We start from the raw sequence: 20211 nt of genomic DNA, 5'->3' as shown, positions 1-20211 counted from the left end.
GCAGTGGTTGAGGGTCTGCCTGCCGATGCAGGGGACACGGGTTCGTGCCCCGGTCTGGGAAGATCCCACATGCTGCGGAGCAACTGGGCCCGTGAGCCAAAATTATTGAGCCTGTGCGTCTGGAGCCTGTGCTCCGCAACAAGAGAGGCCGTGATAGTGAGAGGCCCGCGCACCGCGATGAGCAGTGGCCCCCGCTCACCACAACTAGAGAAAGCCCTCGCGCAGAAACGAGGACCCAACACAGCCAAAAATAAATAAATAAATAAAGCAAAACTGTCAACAAGTAAAAATAAACACTATAAAAACACATTAATTGGGCCTCCCTGGTGGCGCAGTGGTTGAGAGTCCGCCTGCCGATGCAGGGGATACGGGTTCGTGCCCCGGTCTGGGAGGATCCCATATGCCGCGGAGCGGCTGGGCCCGTGAGCCATGGCCGCTGGGCCTGCGCGTCCGGAGCCTGTGCTCCGCAACAGGAGAGGCCACAGCAGTGAGAGGCCCACATACCACAAAAAGAAAAAAAAAAAAAAAAAACACATTAATAAAAATATTTGCGTTAAGGATTTTAAAAAATACATACCTATCTTTCTGAGTCAGTTCATTTGAGTCAATTCATTTAGTGTTAAAGCAAAACATTTTCAGATAGAGAAAGGAAGGATATGTTTGTGTGTGTGTGTGTGTGTGTGCGCACACGTGCACGCGCACACGTGTGCCCATGGATGACTGTGGAGTAATTTTATAGGTCCTAGAAACAGTGGAAAATGGAAGCATTAATGCTGGTTTTATAAAAGCTACCTTGTAGAAAAATGGATTCAGTGGTATGGTATATCTTATGCTAGAAAAAAGAGAAATATAAAGAAAAAGGTGAAATTAAAAGTACATGGCCTGCAATCAGTTACTTTTATTTGGCTTTCACAATCTTCGATATGCGTATTACAAGTGCAACTGAAGTTTAGCATATGCAGATTGCCATCTTTAATATTCTAAAGCCAAATAAAGAGTATATTTGCATATCACTTATTACTTATTAAAATGAAGACATTTCAAATAGCTAGACTATAACCCTCAAGAACTAACTGTCTGATTTTGTGTTAGAAGGTCAGACAAGCAAAGATGTTAAAGTAGTAGAACTTTTCAAAATGACCAAATCTTCTAGATTATATGTAAAATTTAATGCCTTTTGAACAGGGTGCTGTGTTTATATATTGTTTTCATTACTTTTTTAAAATGTGGCTCTTAATCTCTATTTGACCTTTGCTTATACAGGATACAATTGCATTCAGATGATGGCGATCATGGAACATGCTTACTATGCCAGTTTTGGTTACCAAATCACAAGCTTCTTTGCAGCTTCAAGGTAAAATGAAAGAAATTATATCCATTCTTGTCTGAACAAAACATTTAAAAAATGAAATGAATTTCTATATTTTGTGTGATGTCTTATAACCTATTTTAGGGTTAATAGAGCTAATAGAAGCTGAGCATTTTCTTTAATTAAGATCATAGACTCTCTTCTCATCGAGCCTTAGAGACTGGCCTGATTTAACATTGCTTTTCACAAAATGATTTCTGGCACAGAATATCCAGTTAGCCTGCTGAAATTGTGATATGTTCGGAGGCCTAAGCTTCAGTCAGAAGATCCTGACTTATGGAAGCCATTATTGCTAGAGCTCACATCCTTTTCTGGAAAGAGATTGACTTATATAGGAAGGTAACTGAGGAGGCCCTTGGTGGGATATATACTACCCACGGAAGGACTGTCCTTCTTCCCAGGGTGAAATCCAAGGAATATTGCTTTCTGGGCAGAAAGACATCAAGGGGTCCTATGCAGAGAGGTACTGACCCAAATAACCACAAGTTGAACAAGTCCGACATTGTCTCTGCCACATAGAGCTTACAGGGTGGTGGCATACAGACATAAATCCAATAATCATACATATTATGATTTACACATGTAATAAAAGCTAAGAAGAAGATGGCGGATTTCTCCGATAGCATAGAATCAGGGGTCTAATCAGTTTAGATTAGATCTGAACTGATGTTACAACTGAGATCTAAAACATGATTAAGAGATAAACAGGTTTCAAATCTAAAAAAAAAGAGTTACCTGGGGGGAGGAGTGAAGTGGGAGTAGGTAGATAGCATTCCAGACATACAGAGAAGATACTGGTCCCTTCACCTATTTCTCTTCATAGGACTTCTCCTTGAACGAGTTATCTGTCCTTGTTGTCTCTAATTCCTCCACTCCTCTTCTTTGTTGAACTCATTCCAAGCACGGGCTCCACCACTTTGCTGAAACTGCTCCTGTCTAGGATACTGTTGCCCTTTGCATTGTTAAGTCAGTCATCAGTTCTTAGCTTACTTGTCAGCAGCATTTGGCACAACTGATTACTCCTACCTTCTTGCAACTTTTTTCTTCTCTTGGCTTTTAGAATATTAAACTTTCCTATTATTTTTCTCACATGTTTCGTTGCTTCTTCTTTACTTTGTTTGCTCTTTCTGACCACTAAAGATGGGCCCTCCCAGTGCTCAGCCCTTGGCTCCATCCCCTTCTGTATCTATATGAAGGAGCTTTAAGGTCTCATCCATTCTGATGACTCAAATGCACTTTATTTCATTTTATTTTGAATTTTATTTACTTTTTTATACAGCAGGTTCTTCTTAGTTATCCATTTTATACATATTAGTGTATATATCTCAATCCCAATCACCCAGTTAATCACACCACCCCACTGGCTTCTTTCCCCCCTTGGTGTCCATACGTTTGTTCTCTACATCTGTGTCTCAATTTCTGCCCTGCAAACCAGTTCATCTGTACCATTTTTCTAAGTTCCACATGTGTGCGTTAATATATGATATTTGTTTTTCTCTTTCTGATTTACTTCACTATGTATGACAGTCTCTAGATTCATCCACGTCTCTACAAATGACCCAATTTCGTTCCTTTTTATGGCTGAATAATATTCCATTGTATATATGTACCACATCTTCTTTATACATTCGTCTGTCGATGGGCATTTAGGTTGCTTCCATGACCTGGCTATCGTAAAGGGTGCTGCAGTGAACATTGGGGTGCATGTGTCTTTTTGAATTATGGTTTTCTCTGGATATATGCTGAGTAGTGGGATTGCTGGGTCATATGGTAATTCTATTTTTTGTTTTTTGAGGAACCTCCATACTGTTCTCCATAGAGGCTGTATCAATTTACATTCCCACCAACAGTACAAGAGGGTTCTCTTTTCTCCACACCCTCTCTAGCATTTGTTGTTTGTAGATTTTCTGATGATGCCCATTCTAACTGGTGTGAGGTGATACCTCATTGTAGTTTTGATTCGCATTTCTCTAATAATTAGTGATGTTGAGCAGCTTTTCATGTGCTTCTTGTCTATCTGTATGTCTTCTTTGAAGAAATGTCTATTTAGGTCTTCTGCCCGTTTTTGGATAGGGTTGTTTGTTTTTTTAATACTTAACTGCATGAGCTTTTTATATATTTTGGAGATTAAACGTTTGTTCGTTGATTCATTTGCAAATATTTTCTCCCATTCTGAGGGTTGTCTTTTCGTCTTGTTTATAGTTTCCTTTGCTGTGCAAAAGCTTTTAACTTTCATAATGTCCCATTTGTTTATTTTTGTTTTTATTTCCATTACTCTAGGAGGCGGATCAAAAAAGATCTTGCTGTGATTTATGTCAAAGAGTGTTCTTCCTATGTTTTCCTCTAGGAGTTTTATAGTGTCTGGTTTTACATTTAGGCCTCTAATCCATTTTGAGTTTATTTTTATGATGGTGTTAGGGAGTGTTCTAATTTCATTCTTTTACATGTACCTATCCAGTTTTCCCAGCATGACTTATTGAAGGAACTGTCTTTTCTCCATTGTATATCCTTGCCTCCTTCATCATAGATTAGTTGACCATAGGTGCGTGGGTTCATCTCTGGACTTCCTACCCTGTTCCATTGATCTATATTTCTGTTTTTGTGCCAGTACCATATTGTCTTAATTACTGTAGATTTGTAGTATAGTCTGAAGTCAGGGAGTCTGATTCCTCCAAGACTGCTTTGGCTATTTGGGGTCTTTTGTGTCTCCATACAAATTTTAAGATTTTTTGTTCTAGTTCTGTAAAAAATGCCAGTGGTAGTTTGATAGGGATTGCATTAAATCTGTAGATTGCTTTGGGTAGTATAGTCATTTTCACAATATTGATTCTTTAAATCCAAGAACATGGTATATCTCTCCATCTGTTTGTATCATCTTTACTTTCTTTCATCAGTGTTTTATACTTTTCTGCATACAGGTCTTTTGCCTCCCTAGGTAGGTTTATTCCTAGGTATTTTATTCTTTTTGTTGCAATGGCAAATGGGAGTGTTTCCTTAATTTCTCTTTCAGATTTTTCATCATTAGTGTATAGGGATGGAAGAGATTTCTGTGCATTAATTTTGTATCCTGCAACTTTACCAAATTCATTGATTAGCTCTAGTAGTTTCCTGGTGGTATCTTTAGGATTCTCTATGTATAGTATCATGTCATCTGCAAACAAGGACAGTTTTACTTCTTCTTTTCCAATTTGTATTCCTTTTATTTCTTTGTCTTCTCTGATTTCCGTGGCTAGGACTTCCAAAACTATGTTGAATAATAGTGGTGAGAGTGGACATCCTTGTCTTGTTCCTGATCTTAGAGGAAATGCTTTCAGTTGTTCACCGTTGAGAATGATGTTTGCTGTGGGTTTGTCATATATGACCTTTATTATGTTGAGGTTCCCTCTATGCCCACTTTCTGGAGATTTTTTATAAATGGGTGTTGAATTTTGTCAAGAGCTTTTCCTGCATTGATTGAGATGATCATATGGTTTTTCTTCTTCAATTTGTTAATATGGTGTATCGTATTGATTACTTTGCATATATTGAAGAATCCTTGCATCCCTGGGCTAAATCCCACGTCATCATGGTGTATGATCCTTTTAATGTATTGTTGGATTCTGTCTGCTAGTATTTTGTTGAGGATTTCTGCATCTATATTCATCAGTGATGTCGTTCTGTAATTTTATATTTTTGTGGTATCTTTGTCTGGTTTTTAGTATAAGAGTATTGGTGGCCTCATAAAATGAGTTTGGGAGTGTTCCTTCCTCTGCAGTTTTTTGGAAGAGTTTGAGAAGGATAGGTGTTAGCTCTTCTCTACGTTTGGTAGAATTCACCTGTAAAGCCATCTGGTCCTGGACTTTTGTTTGTTGGAAGATTTTTAATCAGAGTTTCAATTTCATTACTTGTGACTTGTCTGCTCATGTTTTCTATTTCTTCCTGGTTCAGTCTGGGAAGGCTATACCTTTCTAAAAATTTGTCCATTTCTTCCAGGTTGTCCATTTTATTGGCATAGAGTTGCTTGTAGTAGTCTCTTAGGATTCTTTTGTATTTCTGCAGTGTCTGTTGTAACTTCTCCATTTTCATTTCTAATTTTATTGATTTGAGTCCTCTCCCTCTTTTACTTGATGAGTCTGGCTAATGGTTTATCAATTTTGTTTATCTTCTCAAAGATCCAGCTTTTAGTTTCATTGATCTTTGTTATTGTTTTCTTTGTTTCTATTTCATTTATTTCTGCTCTGATCCTTATGACTTCTTTCCTTCTGCTAACTTTGAGTTTTGTTTGTTCTTCTTTCTCTAATTCCTTTAGGTGTAAGTTTAGATTGTTTATTTGAGATTTTTCTTGTTTCTTGAGGTAGGCTTGTATTGCTGTAAACTTCCATCTTAGAACTGCTATTGCTCCATCCCATAGGTTTTGGGTCATTATGTTTTCATTGTCATTTGTCTCTTGGCATTTTTTTTTTTCACCGTACGCAGGCCTCTCACTGTTGTGGCCCCTCCTGTTGTGGAGCACAGGCTCTGGATGCGCAGGCTCAGCAGCCATGGCCCACGAGCTCAGCTGCTCCGCGGCATGTGGGATCTTCCTGGACCGGGGCACGAACCCGTGTCCCCTGCATCAGCAGGTGGACTCTCAACCACTGCGCCACCAGGGAAGCCCTTTCTTGGCATTTTTTGATTACCTCTTTCATTTCATCAGTGATCTCTTGGTTATTTAGTAACATATTGTTTAGCCTCCATGTGTTTGTGTTTTTTACGATTTTTTCTCTGTAATTTATTTCTAATCTCATAGCGTTGTGGTCAGAAAAAATGCTTGATATTATTTCAATTTTCTTAAATTTACTGAGGCTTCATTTGTGACCCAAGATGTGATGTATTCTGGAGAATGTTCCGTGTGCACTTGAATAGAAAGTGTAATCTGCTGTTTTTGGATGGAATGTCCTACAAATATCAATTAAAGCTATCTGGTCTATTGTGTCATTTAAACCTTGTGTTTCCTTATTAATTTTCTGTCTGGATGATCTGTTCATTGGTGTAAGAGAGGTGTTAAAGTCCCCCACTATTATTATGTTACTGTCGATTTCCTCTTTTATAGCTGTTAACAGTTGCCTTATGTATTGAGGTGCTCCTATTTTGGGTGCATGTATATTTATAATTGTTATATGTTCTTCTTGGATTGATCCCTTGATCATTATGTAGTGTCCTTCCTTGTCTCTTGTAACATTCTTTATTTTAAAGTCTATTTTATTTGATATGAGTATTGCTACTGCAGATTTCTTTTGATTTCCATTTGCATGGAATATCTTTTTCCATCCCCTCACTTTCAGTCTGTGTGTGTTCCTATGTCTGAAGTCGGTCTCTTGTAGACAGCATATATATGGATCTTGTTTTGTATCCATTCAGCGAGCCTGTGGCCTTTGGTTGGAGCATTTAATCCATTCACATTTAAGGTAATCATTGATATGTATGTTCCTATGACCATTTTCTTAATTGTTTTGGGTTTGTTTTTGTAGGTCCCTTTCTTCTCTTCTCTTTCCCACTTAGAGAAGTTCCTTTAGCATTTGCTGTAGAGTTGGTTTGGTGGTGCTGAGTTCTCTTAGCTTTTGCTTGTCTGTAAAGCTTTTGATTTCTCCATAGAATCTGAATGAGATTCTTGCTGGGTAGAGTAATCTTGGTTGTAGGTTCTTCCCTACCATCACTTTCAATATGTCATGCCACTCCCTTCTGACTTGTAGAGTTTCTGCTGAGAAATCAGATGTTAACCTTATGGGAGTTCCCTTGTGTGTTATTTGTGTTTTTTCCCTTGCTGCTTTCAATAATTTTTCTTTGTCTTTAATTTTTGCCAATTTGATTACTGTGTTTCTCAGCGTGTTTCTCCTTGGTTTATCCTATATGGGACTCTCTGCACTTCCTGGACTTGAGTGACTATTTCCTTTCCCACGTTAGGGAAGTTTTCAACTATAATCTCTTCAAATATTTTCTCAGGTCGCTTCTCTCTCTTTTCTCCTTCTGGGACCCCTATAATGCAAATATTGTTGTGTTTAATGTTGTCCCAGAGGTCTCTTGGGCTGTCTTCATTTCTTTTCATTCTTTTTCTTTATTCTGTTCTGCAGCAGTGAATTCCACCTTTCTGTCTTCCAGGTCACTTACCTTTTCTTCTGCCTCAGTTATTCTGCTACTGATTCCTTCCAGTATATTTTTCATTTCAGTTATTGTATTGTTCATCTCTGTTGGTTTGTTCTTTAATTCTTCTAGGTCTTTGTTAAACATTTCTTGCATCTTCTCGATCTTTGCCTCCGTTGTTTTTCTGAGGTCCTGGATCATCTTCGCTATCATTATTTTGAATTCTTTTTCTAGAAGGTTACCTATCTCCACTGCAATTAGTTGTTTTTCTGGGGTTTTATCTTGTTCCTTCATCTGGTACATAGCCCTCTGCCTTTTCATCTTGTCTATCTTTCTGTGAATGTGGTTTTTGTTCCACAGGCTGCAGGATTGTAGTTCTTCTTGCTTCTGCTCTCTGCCCTCTGTTGGATTAGGCTATCTAAGAGGCTTATGCATGTTTCCTGATGGGAAGGACTAGTGGTGGGTAGAGCTGGCTGTTGTTCTGGTGGTCAGAGCTCAGTAAAACTTTAATCTGCTTGTCTGCTCATGGGTGGAGCTGGGTTCCCTCCCTGTTGGTTGTTTGGCCTGAGGCAAGGGAACACTGGAGCCTACCAGGGCTCTTTGGTGGGGCTAATGGCCGACACTGGGAGGGCTCATGCCAAGGAGCACTTCCCAGAACTTCTGTTGCCAGTGTTCTGGTCCTCACGGTGAGCCACAGCCACCCTCCACCTCTGAAGGAGATCCTCCAATACTAGCAGGTAGGTCTGGTTTAGTCTCCTATGGAGTCACTATTCCTTCCCCTGGGTCCCAACATGCACAGTACTTTGTGTGTGCCCTCCAGGAGTGGAGTCTCTGTTTCCCCCATTCCTGTTGAAGTCCTGCAGTCCAATCCCCCTAGCCTTCAAAGTCTGATCCTCTAGGAATTCCTCCTCCCATTGCCGCACCCCCAGGTTGGGAAGCCTGACGTGGGCCTCAGAACCTTTACTTCAGTGGGTGGACTTCTGTGGTTTAAGTGTTGTCCAGCTTGTGAGTCACCCACCCAGCAGTTATGGGATTTGATTTTATTTTGATTGCGCCCCTCCTACCATCTCATTGTGGCTTCTCCTTTGTCTTTGGATGTGGCATATCTTTTTTGGTGTGTTCCAGTATCTTCCTGTCAATGATTGTTCAACAGTTAGTTGTGATTCTGGTGCTCTCGCAAGAGGGAGTGAGAGCACATCCATGTACTCTGCCATCTTGGACCAGTCTCCTCAAATACACTTTATATGCCAACTGCAAAATTTAGTTCTCCAGTCCTCACCTCTGTTGTGAACTTCAAACAGTGCCTATTTGAGGTTGGGGTATGTAGTACATATCTCATTCTTAACCTGTCCCAGATTAAATATCTGATCTTATCTTCTAACCTTCTTCTCTTGCTATCTTCACTAATTTAATAAATGACATCTCCATCTTCCAATTGTTTAAGCCAGCTGCCTTATACTTGACTTTTCCCATTATATCCCCCCCCCATACTCTAGCTATCAGAAAACCTAACCACTGGTAACTTCAAAATATATCCCCAATCTGGCTGCTTCAACTGCTACCACCATGGTCCAAGTTGCTGTTTCTCACTTGCCTTATTTCATTAGGTCTGTAACTGGTCACTCTATTCTCTTGTCCTCCTTCCCTAGCTTTCTCCCTCTCCACACATGTGGACCACTTTCTGCACAGTATATAAAGTCGTCTTTTTAAAATGAAAGTCAGATCATGTCACTCTCTTGCTCAGAACTCTGATGATTCCCTGTCCCTTTCAGAATAGAAGCTAAATGCCTCACATTGATCCATGAGGCCGCATGTGATCTGGGTCTTGGCCAACTCTCTGAGCTCATCTCTTTCTTGATTATTCCACTCCAGCCACACTAGAGTATTTGCTCTTCTTCAGATGCTCCTGGCTCATTTCTACCTCCAGTGCTCTTTCTTTCTGAACACTCTGCCCCTTAAATATTCACATGCCTTCCTCCCTATTTCTTTCAGGTCTTCGCTGAAATATTGCCTTTGTCATAAAACTTTCACTGATGACCATATTTAAAACAGCAAACCTTCCCTTCTGACCAGTGGCCTTGCTTCATTTTTCTTTAGAGCAGTTATTGCTGCCTGACATTCCACATGTTTTGCTTATTTATTTGTTATCATCCAACTGGAATCTAAATTCCATAAGGCCAGTGATGTTTATTTTGTACACTGCTGAATCTCTGGAGCATAGAAAATTTTTTGGCACATGGTAGATAGCTTAATAAGTATTTGTCAAACAAATGAATGAATGAATGAAACTTTAGGGCTGTTTATTCATTGAACATGATGTTCAATGAGTGGGAAAAAAGGTGAGGTCAGGGGGCTTCCCTGGTGGTGCAGTGGTTGAGAATCTGCCTGCTAATGCAGAGGACACGGGTTCGAGCCCTGGTCTGGGAGGATCCCACATGCCGCAGAGCAACTAGGCCCGTGAGCCACAAGTACTGAGCCTGAGCGTCTGGAGCCTGTGCTCCGCAACAAGAGAGGCCGTGATAGTGAGAGGCCTGCGCACCGTGATGAAGAGTGGCCCCCACTTGCCACAACTAGAGAAAGCCCTCACACAGAAACGAAGACCCAACATAGCAAAAATTAATTAATTAATTAATAAACTCCTACCCCCAGCATCTAAATAAATGAAAAAAATTTAAAAAAAGGTGAGGTCAGTAGGATAAGAAGAGTAATGGGTAGAGTGTCATAAGTCTAAACTTACTGGAAGGAGCCAGATTAGGCAGTGCAGTAAGTCTTTATAAGGACAGTGGTCTTTATCCTAAGGACAATGGGAGTGCAAATATGATTTTAGAGAGAAGATGACATGATCATATTTGCATTTTTAGAGGCTAGTTCTTGCTGCTCCGTGGAATCTGCTATCAGGAGCCCCACTGCATACTAAGCACTGTACTGTAACGTGGGAAACTAGATGGTCAGAGCCCCTGCCCTCAAGGGACATGTAGTCTAGTGAGGAAGAGAGATAGTAAACAATTTATCACAAGAGTGATTTTTTATTTAAAAGCAAAAGTTGATGTTATGGAAGACTGCAGTATTGAGATTTTTACATAGGTTAAGAAAGGCCTTCCTCTTGGGAGTGATTTTTGTTTCCTGTTTCATGCTGACTAGAAAACTGTTTTTAACACAAACCCATGTGCATGTGAGCTGCCTATCTTTCCTGCTTGGGTGGTGACAGGACCCGCTGGTACTTGAGGCATTCCAGTCTGGGAATAAGTAAGTAAAGGAGAAATGGCCTCAATTAAGGCACCAAGGATATTCAAAGAAGTATTCTAAGAGCCCTCACAATCCCAACCATGCATGCTTAAAGGGATGGCCAGGTATGTGGACAGGAATGACCATACCCCTCAAACTAGCTAGGTTTGGCGATGGAAATCAGAAACTCTGAGTATAGAAAAGTGGAATTTTACTGTCTACCTACTCAAAATGTGAATTTTCATTGTGCTATAAATCTACAATTAACAGCCAGATTTATTTTTTTATTGAATGCTTTCAAAAATGCCTAATAACAACTATTAAGCAACTTTGACTTATATCTAAGTATTATATCATACTACATTTGTACATTTGAAGTATCTAGTACTGTGCTGGTAAAACAATGGATTCTCAGTAAATGATTGGCTGTTTGGTTTAAATATGATGTGATCTTGTTTTTGCTGTCTCCTTTACCTTAAGCCGTTATGGAACTCCTGAAGAGCTGAAAGAACTGGTTGACACAGCTCACTCAATGGGTATTACAGTCCTCTTAGATGTGGTACATAGCCATGCCTCAAAAAATTCAGAAGATGGATTGAATATGTTTGATGGGACAGAGTCCTGTTACTTTCATTACGGACCTAGAGGGAATCATAATCTTTGGGATAGTCGATTGTTTGCCTACTCCAGGTACGTACATAGAATATGGAAATGTCTTATTTGTTTAAAAAATAATTCAAGGAATTTTACTAAATTCATTGTATGTATACTCTCTCACTGGTATTTAATTTCTTAATTTTTAAAAAAAAATTATGAGAAATGTTTAACATACTAATAGAATTTACCTTGTTTTGATTAGCACATGTATTGATGGTAAGTTGCGCTAAATTTTGGTTTTACAAATCATATGCTATTTAACATATATTGGTTATATTGCCCCTTAAAAGGTTAATGTGAATAATTTTTTAATATCTAAAAAGTACTTTATCAGTTGGAATTAAACATAGCAAATTGCCTTTTAATAGAAGAATACACCTTGTTTTAAGTAGGCCATTTTTTAAAAATCATACTTTATGTGTTGCTATCTTAATATTACCATGTTTTTGATTGCAGCTAAATCTTAACATTACCATGTTTTTGATTGCAGCTAAACTATAATAACAACTGACATTTATTAGTATGTAATATGTCAGGTATGGTGCCAAAGATTTAGATATATTAGCTACATATTTTATTTATTCTGCACAACAATTCTACTTACATGTGGTAAGTACTATTGTTATGACCATCACACAGATAATAAACTAAGGCTTAGTGCTAAAACAATTCCTTAAGATTAAATACATCTCTGGCTTGCCATCTAATTAGAAGGGTGTTTTAGGTGATTAAATCTAAATTCCAAAACATGGCAAAAATTTTGTAAAATAAAAAATACTGTCAACTTGTATCCATTTTTTATCATTAGTGAAAATATAATGAAAATATGATTTCAGGCATATTAAAAGTAGAAGAGTGTCAAGTAATGTATAACTAATTTTTATAATATTTCTGAAAGAGTATAATGAATTTTCTGTTGGATGTTGTACCATAAATAAATATGCACATATCTGGAAAACAAACAGTGTAGAAAAATGTTTCAGCAAGGACTTTGATAAAATGAAGAATTCTAATGTTTCAGCATAAATTAGATGACTTTTTTTTAAGATGACTTTTATATGGAGGAAGTTGTTTTGCTTCACTCTTTTCTTATTATCATGCATTATTTTATATTTCATAGCTGTATAGGAATCACTCGTGCCAGATGAAGCAGCATAATATATGAGAAAAGACACAAAAGTTAGAAGCAGGTGGCAGGGTTCCAGGCCTAGTTTCACTCTGGTACAAATCGATTAATCATTCTGGTTCTCAGGTTTTCATTATAAGAGGAGGCAGAGTTTTGGGATTAATACAATTCCCTCTGTAAAGGTATTTTGTATTTGTGTCACCTTTTGAATATTGCTTTTTATACTGTAGATTTATAATGAGTAAAAAGGACTGAACCTGTGCTAATTCTATGATGTGATTCTTAACAATTTCATTATTGAGTAAATCTTATCAAAGTAGCTTGTGGACAAGAAATACAATTAATTGAACTTTCTGGTTCATATTTGGATGAATAATGTTGACTCTATCCTGTAGAACTGTGCCTTATGAAAGAAATACACTAAATTGTTAAATTTTTATGTTTTGAAACTATTCTGCTGTGGAACTGTGTCTTGAAAAGAAATACATTAAGTAGGTGGATTTTTATGTTATAAAACGATTCTTTATTTTATTAAAATATTTATTATAGGGTATTTTTCTGTATCCTGAGCTCTCAAAGTCCATTTAAAGTTATCCAGTTTTCTAAGGAAAAGGAATTATACATAATTGTCTTAAAACAATTCTATTGTTTATATTACCGAAATTAAGACATATTTAACATTTTTATTTAATATTGTGTTGGCCAAAAAGTGTGTTTGGGTTTTTCCATAAGATGTTACCGAAAAACTCGAACAAACTTTTTGGCCAACCCAATACTCAGTTTCTTTTTTATTGAATTAACTATTAATCTTTCTCAAGTGCTTACTTTTGGTAAATAACATGTAGTATGATTTTATCTTGTTATTATTTTTTTATTATGACTTTTCGGGGCTGCATTATGTCATGTAGGCTTAGACCTCTGTAAATATAGTTCCATTTAAAATGTATTTCTATTATTCAATATGTTGTTCTATTTGACAATATTTAAATTCTCTAATTTTTATAGAATTAGTATTTTCTATATAGGTTTATGCTTTTAATTACAACATCATTAAACAATATAGATAAATCCTACAAAACCAAATTTAAAAAGTTAAATCACCAAATTTAAGCAAATAATTCTGTAATATTTAGGTTTTTCAATTTATAACATACTAAAGATTCTAAGATTCTTTGAATTATTTTCTCAATACTGTGTTGTAATTTATTGAAAACTTTATTGATAAAATTTATGTTAGCCTGATGAAAGTGTATTGCATTTTTCTTTTTTTTATTACATTTTCTTCCTTCTCTTCTGACTAGTTATAGCATATGTAATATAACATTGTTTTGGTGTAATGCGAAAACCATTTTTATAACCAGCATTCATGATCAAAGTCCGATGCTCTTTTGGTTATTTATTGCTGCTTAACAAACCAGCTCAAAATTTAGTGACTTCGGACAACAGCAGTTGTTTATTTTACTTCCAGATCTGCAACTGGGGCTAGGTCAGTGTGACATCTTTTCTCTTCCATGTTATGGTCTGGGTCTGGAAACTGACATGGCGTCATTTCTGCTATAAGCTATTGTCCAAACAATTACAGATTCAAGGGGCATAGACCCTTTTATTTCAGTGGCAGGAGTATTAAAGAATTTTAGGGCTAAGTTTTAAAATCCCCACATCTAACAAGTTTTAACCATACACAGTAAATATGCCAGTTCACAAATTCAAAAGAGATGTATTGAAATACCTGTCTATGTGGAAATTTTGTTATTTTTCTCAGCTGTATTTCTGTGGTAGAGAGTTTGTCTGAAATAGGCAATTTTCAAAAAATATACTAATCATTTTAAAACTAATAATGCCATTTTTGTTAATTAGAAAATATAAAAAGGTATAGAAAATCCAAAATAAAAATTATTATTCTTTACAAATACAAATAACTTTATATTTATGTGGCTGCACTTAATGAGTATTCTTTTCATGCATATAAACACAGGAAAACCCAAACCTTTACTCTTACTCTATACATAGGATAGCTATTCATCTATAATTTTGGGCTTGTTCCTTATTCAGATGAAATCAGAAACAACAATTTATACTTCATGTTTTAAGATATGTTATTTTTCACCCCTTACCTTTGATATGTTGATTAATATTTTACTCCATTGAAAAGTAGATATAAAAATGGTACAGGGTTTGCCTAAGGCCCTAATAAACCTCTTTTTTGAAAACTTATAATAATTTTTGAAATTAAGAAAATGTTGATCTTATATAGAATCAGCTTCTGTAGAGGTATGTTGCTGATGCTCATTTCATTCTATCTGTATGTCACAACCTGTCACCATTTATAATCTCTGATTCAAGTGTCATCATCAGAGTTATCAGAATTAAATCTCTCACTCTGAGTAATACCAGAGATCCTGACTGTGCTATTTCATTACCTGTTATGAATAAATTTCCAATCAGGAGCTGCCCATGTTTTAATTTTCTGTCTACTCGGCTGAACTGCCTTCTAGCTCTGCTAAATTACTAATGACAGTTCATAACAGAGGTTGGGTTGTTCTTTCTTTAGTTGGTAAAGAGAACTTCTTGACAAATCTGTCACCCATAAGTTTCAAAAGTTTCTAGAGTGAGAAATAATGGATATAATTTAATGGTCTCAGTTTTAAATTGTATTTTGCATATGTATCTGGCACTATGTAAATGCACTTGATAAAATAACAAGACAACTGCACAATTTGTGGAGCTTAACAATTATTATACCATAACCTTTACTAAAGCTTCGAAAGGGAACAGTTTTTTGTTGAGTATTTCCTTCAAAGATAAGATACAAATCTCAAAGGAGATAGCATAGTAGAGCTCATGCTCATTTTTTCCCCCCCGAACCTTACATTTGGGTACAAAAGTAGTGTAATCATATTCTGTCAGCATGAGTTTGTAGTGTGACAACTATTAGGCAGGAAGATACTCTTATCTTGAGTTATTAGAGTTCCTTTCAGAAACAAAAAGTGAATCCAATTTGATTTTTTAAAGTCATAACCACATGGAGTAAACTATCCTTTAGTACATACACTATAATATGTGGATCTTCTTAATCTTGCTAGGTCTTTTCCACGAGTTAGAATGTGGAAGGAAATTCATGGGGCCTTTCCTTCTGAGAGTGGATATTTGAATCTTAAATATTCTGTTGATATCTTATGTGATGTTTCTTTTTTAGTTTGTCAATATAGTGAATTGCATTTATTGATTTTTGAATGTCAAGCCAATCTTACATTCCTTGGATAAATGCTCATAAACATAGGTTCTAAAATTCTAAACAAAATTTTGGCATATATTTATATGATATCATATCATGACAATCAATTATTAATGATGAACCTTAATTTAAGTATTATTGTTCATTGATATATTAATTAATGAATATATGACACCATTATGATTAGCAGGATATCTAAAAACTAAGCATCTAGGACATGAATAGAAACCTCTAAAATATTATATTTTAAGAGAGCTTTAAAGTCATATGCTGCTTTGTGATTTCTTAAAAGCAAAAAACAAAAAGCAACAGGCCATCGGGTGAAATAATCACTCTTTTTTGCTGTAGTAAAAATGGCCACAATAACACAGAAAAATAGCATAAAAGAGGTAAATGTGTTCAACTTCTGTTGAAAACAGGTATTATCTGGAAAAGTTTTAGATTCATCTAGGACACATTGCTAGATATATATGCTTGAAATTTCTGTGCTTATGCTTATCAGAAATTTGGGAAAAACAAATACAAAAAAATCACTCCCTTCAGGGTATAGGTGACATTTTAACAGTTAATTTGAAGTAAGTGCTTTCAAAGAAAGTTTAGCTATGGGGAAACCATTTGGGGCAAATATCAAGAAAAAGTTTCCATGTTCGTGATTTTATTGCCACAAATGATTCCAGTCATAAAAATGTTTTTATTTGCATACACATGAATCTTGGAGCATTTTTTGCCAAGTTTCTAAAATTGTTCCAATTATAGTTTGTCTTAAGCCCATTGGTTATGCTTATAAATATAATTATAAATATAAATGAATCACCTTGTGGTTAATTGGCAAGATCACCTAACTAACTTCAGGGAAAATGAAATATACAATCCATATTTCATGAAAGATGGTAGATAGTGGAAGGAGTTGGAAAAAAAAGTTTTATAACTTAATAAAGATAGCCATTGATTCTCTTCTTTCATTTATATCTATGTATTTTAGTGAGCTATTATTATAGCCAGGACGAGCATTAAAATCACCTATCAAAGCAATTTTAAGTTTAACCAGACCTTGATTATTTTATCTTTATTTTTTTTTTTTTTTTTTTTTTTTTTTTTTTTTTTTTTTTTTCTTTTTGCGGTATGCGGGCCTCTCACTGTTGTGGCCTCTCCCGTTGCGGAGCACAGGCTCCGGATGCGCAGGCCCAGCGGCCATGGCTCACGGGCCCAGCCGCTCCGCGGCACATGGGATCCTCCCAGACCAGGGCACGAACCCGTATCCCCTGCATCGGCAGGCGGACTCTCAACCACTGCGCCACCAGGGAGGCCCTTATCTTTATTTTTAGTTTCTTTTTGTGGATCTATTAATATATTACTAAAGTGGTATATATACAGTTAATAAATAAATACACATATGGAGGAGTGTGCTGATAAGACACACAGTTAAAAAAGTTTACAAATAATTGCTTAGGTAAATTAAGGTTAACATCAAAGATTTTTTTTTAAAGAAGAAGAACCTTTTTTTTTCTGATCAATTCATTCATAAATTTATTGAATAATTTATTGAATAAACTTATTGAGCATTTACCCTATGTCATATCTTTAGGGAGACGATATTTTCTGTATATTTAAGCTAGCATAAAACCCTAAAAGAAAGTATATGTTTTAATTTCTTTGGATAGATTTCAGAACATTGAATATTTTTTAATTGAAGTAATACAGTATTATTTTAGATAAATACCTTTCCTATTTGCTTAATAAAAAGCAAATGATGGAAGATTAAAAGACAATTTCGGACATAGATTTAGCAAACAGTTAACTATTCCAAAGGGAGTCAGACAATTAAAAATAAACTAAGAATAACTTACATAGCCTATCCATTAAGAATATTAAATTTTCACAATAAGATTGTTAATAATGCTGGATGTCCCAGAAAATGTCTTTCTGTTTTCTTCTTTTACAGAATTTTCTCTCTTCCTTTTAGTAATTTTATCTTGTTTAAACCAGAACCTTATTTCAGCTTGATTGAGGCAAATGGTTAAATCTACTACTTCAGAGAAGGTAGAGTTAGATTCAAAATTCAGACAGGCTAATTTTCTTTTGTAAAGGCGATTAAGAAAGTTGCTATATCAATCTAATCTGTCTGGATTTGAGTTTGAATGGTAGAAATACTACTTCTCTTACAGGGTTTATGAGATTATTCAGCCTAGCAGAAAGGTTTCCATTGCTGCAAAGCACAGCACTGGAGTAAGGATTTATAGTCTTTGTGTAAACTTTGTTCCTGGTATTATCTGCCTCGTTTATTCCCACAAGTCTAAACTTTAAGTGCACAGGGATATCGTGAAAATATCTTGAGTACTTAGGTCTTACTCACCTGTAACATTCACCTTCTCAAATGCAAACTCACTCTAAAGTAGGACTCTTCTTACTTGGTAATTTACCTTAAATTTGAAAATGTCCAGCATGGCTTCAAAAGCAGCGAGTTTTTTTGTTTGTTTGCTTTTTTACCTCTTTATTGGAGTATAATTGCTTTACAATGGTGTGTTAGTTTCTCCTTTAGAAAAAAGAGAATCAGTTATACATATACATATGTTCCCATCTCTTCCCTCTTGCACCTCCCTCCCTCCCACCCTCCCTATCCCACCCTTCTAGGTGGTCACAAAGCACCGAGCTGATCTCCCTGTGCTATGCGGCTGCTTCCCACTAGCTATCTATTTTACTTTTGGTAGTGTATATATGTCCATGCCACTCTCTCGCTTTGTCACAGCTTACCCTTACCCCTCCCCATCTCCTCAAGTCCATTCTCTAGTAGGTCTATGTCTTAAAAGCAGCGTTTTTAACTTCAGGCAATGGTACATGCCTGTGAAAATGGTCCAAAGATCCCTATTCAGTGGTTGTTTATTTAAGTCTGCGAATTTTGTTGAGTCTATAATAATAATATCTGGATTTTTCTTATGACCTTTCTAAACAAGCAGGTAAAATGTGAAAAAAAATCCATTTTTCTCTTTTTATCTGTGTGTAACAAAACAACTTGTTTAAGCATGTCTGTTTTCTAGGTTATGGACTAGCAGTTTTGAAGTTATGAAGAGATATTTCATGGTTTCCTAGCTGAATGATTTCCTTAGTGTTATGCTGCAGATAAATAACCTATGTTACAGTGAGCCAGTTATTTTCAGAAAATATAGGTATCTCTTAAAATTTTGGAAAGGCACATAATTTATAAGTAATATAAGAATTATTTATTTTTGAGGGTCTCCTCCCCCCCAGCCCCCATTCATTTGGACTAGTGATCAGGCATATTTTTCTCAAACTTCTGAATTTCCCATCCCAATTTTGTGGTGGTGAGATATCTCTATTTGGTCTTCATTCTGCTTCTTTTTTCTTTCACTGTTAGTAAGACAAGCCATCAGCCTCAGGATTTATTTCATTGTCTTTTTTCAGCTTAAAATATCTCCCCAAGATTAGACCTTTTCCTGTGTAGCCTTTCAAAATTCTCTGTCTGCTGAAAGCATCACTAAAACTCAGGGGCAGTTATAGTTAACATTTTCTCCCAGTGCTTTAGGAAACAAAACAGCATAATAGCCAACTTTTCTAAGACTTAAGCTCTATTCTCAGCACTGTGTAAAGGATGGCAAATGAGGCCAACTAGCTGTTCAGTGGGTTCATCTGATCTTTGTGAGGGCTGATGATCATGATGACTATAGTGATAAGCTTTATTAAAGATCATTCAATTTGGAGGCATTAGGTGCCTACCTACCTTATTGAACTTTCTTCTCTGACAACCTGAAATAAAATATCTCCTTCAGTCTTCTGCCATTTCCTATCTCCTGTCCCTATCTAATTTTTTTCCATTGCACTTATCACCATGTTACATTCGAAAAAGATACTTGTTTATTTTTTTTTAATTTTAGTGATATATTTGTTGTTTATGTATTAAATGTGGAAGTAAAGTTAATATTTATTGTTTCTTATAGAAATTATTTTAAGTAAAGCAGTCTCTGTTTCTCTTTCTCTCTGTCTCATAAACTTTTCACCATCAAATTTGCTTGCCATGAAAGTGACACTGCAAAGTATTGACTTGATGTGGTTACCTGTTCTTTAGAACTGAATTCAATGAAGAAAGCTATCAAAGATACTTCCAGCCAAAATGATGATGATGATGATAATAAATATTACATATAGTTAAGATATAAAAGATCTGACATAATATAAAATAAGTGGTTTTAGAATTACATGACCTTTACCTCTCTGATCTTACCAAGCTGTTTAACACTTAAACCTTGGTTTCATGGATGAAGAGCTCATCATGTGCCACAGGGCAGTTATTAAAACTATATAAAATAACATCATTGAAAATGCATGACAAGCTAAATACAGAATATTATGAAGAGTTTGGAGTTGTACTTTCAGATTTTTACAAAAGACGAAAGCAGGGCTTAACTCACAAACCAGGCAGGTAACTGAGGGAAGCAGGCAAGGTGGTGGTTTTGGCAACCCAGAGCAAACAGGTCTTGTTAGAAG

At 36.1% G+C, this 20211-nt stretch overlaps 1 protein-coding gene across 1 annotated transcript in view; it reads left to right on the top strand.

Moving 5' to 3' along the window:
- GBE1 (1,4-alpha-glucan branching enzyme 1) overlaps positions 1-20211 on the top strand; it is a 296584-nt gene that overhangs the window by 154356 nt on the left and 122017 nt on the right. Inside the window, exons 6-7 of the mRNA XM_081235731.1 lie at positions 1264-1354; positions 11174-11383. Of these exons, the coding sequence (XP_081091857.1) occupies positions 1264-1354; positions 11174-11383 (301 nt within the window). The remainder of the gene's footprint in view (positions 1-1263; positions 1355-11173; positions 11384-20211) is intronic.

Source organism: Mesoplodon bidens (genome assembly GCF_964165515.1).
Source record: "Mesoplodon bidens genome assembly, chromosome: 5".
Classification (NCBI taxonomy): domain Eukaryota; kingdom Metazoa; phylum Chordata; class Mammalia; order Artiodactyla; family Ziphiidae; genus Mesoplodon; species Mesoplodon bidens.
This window is presented reverse-complemented; position numbering and strand designations above follow the sequence as displayed.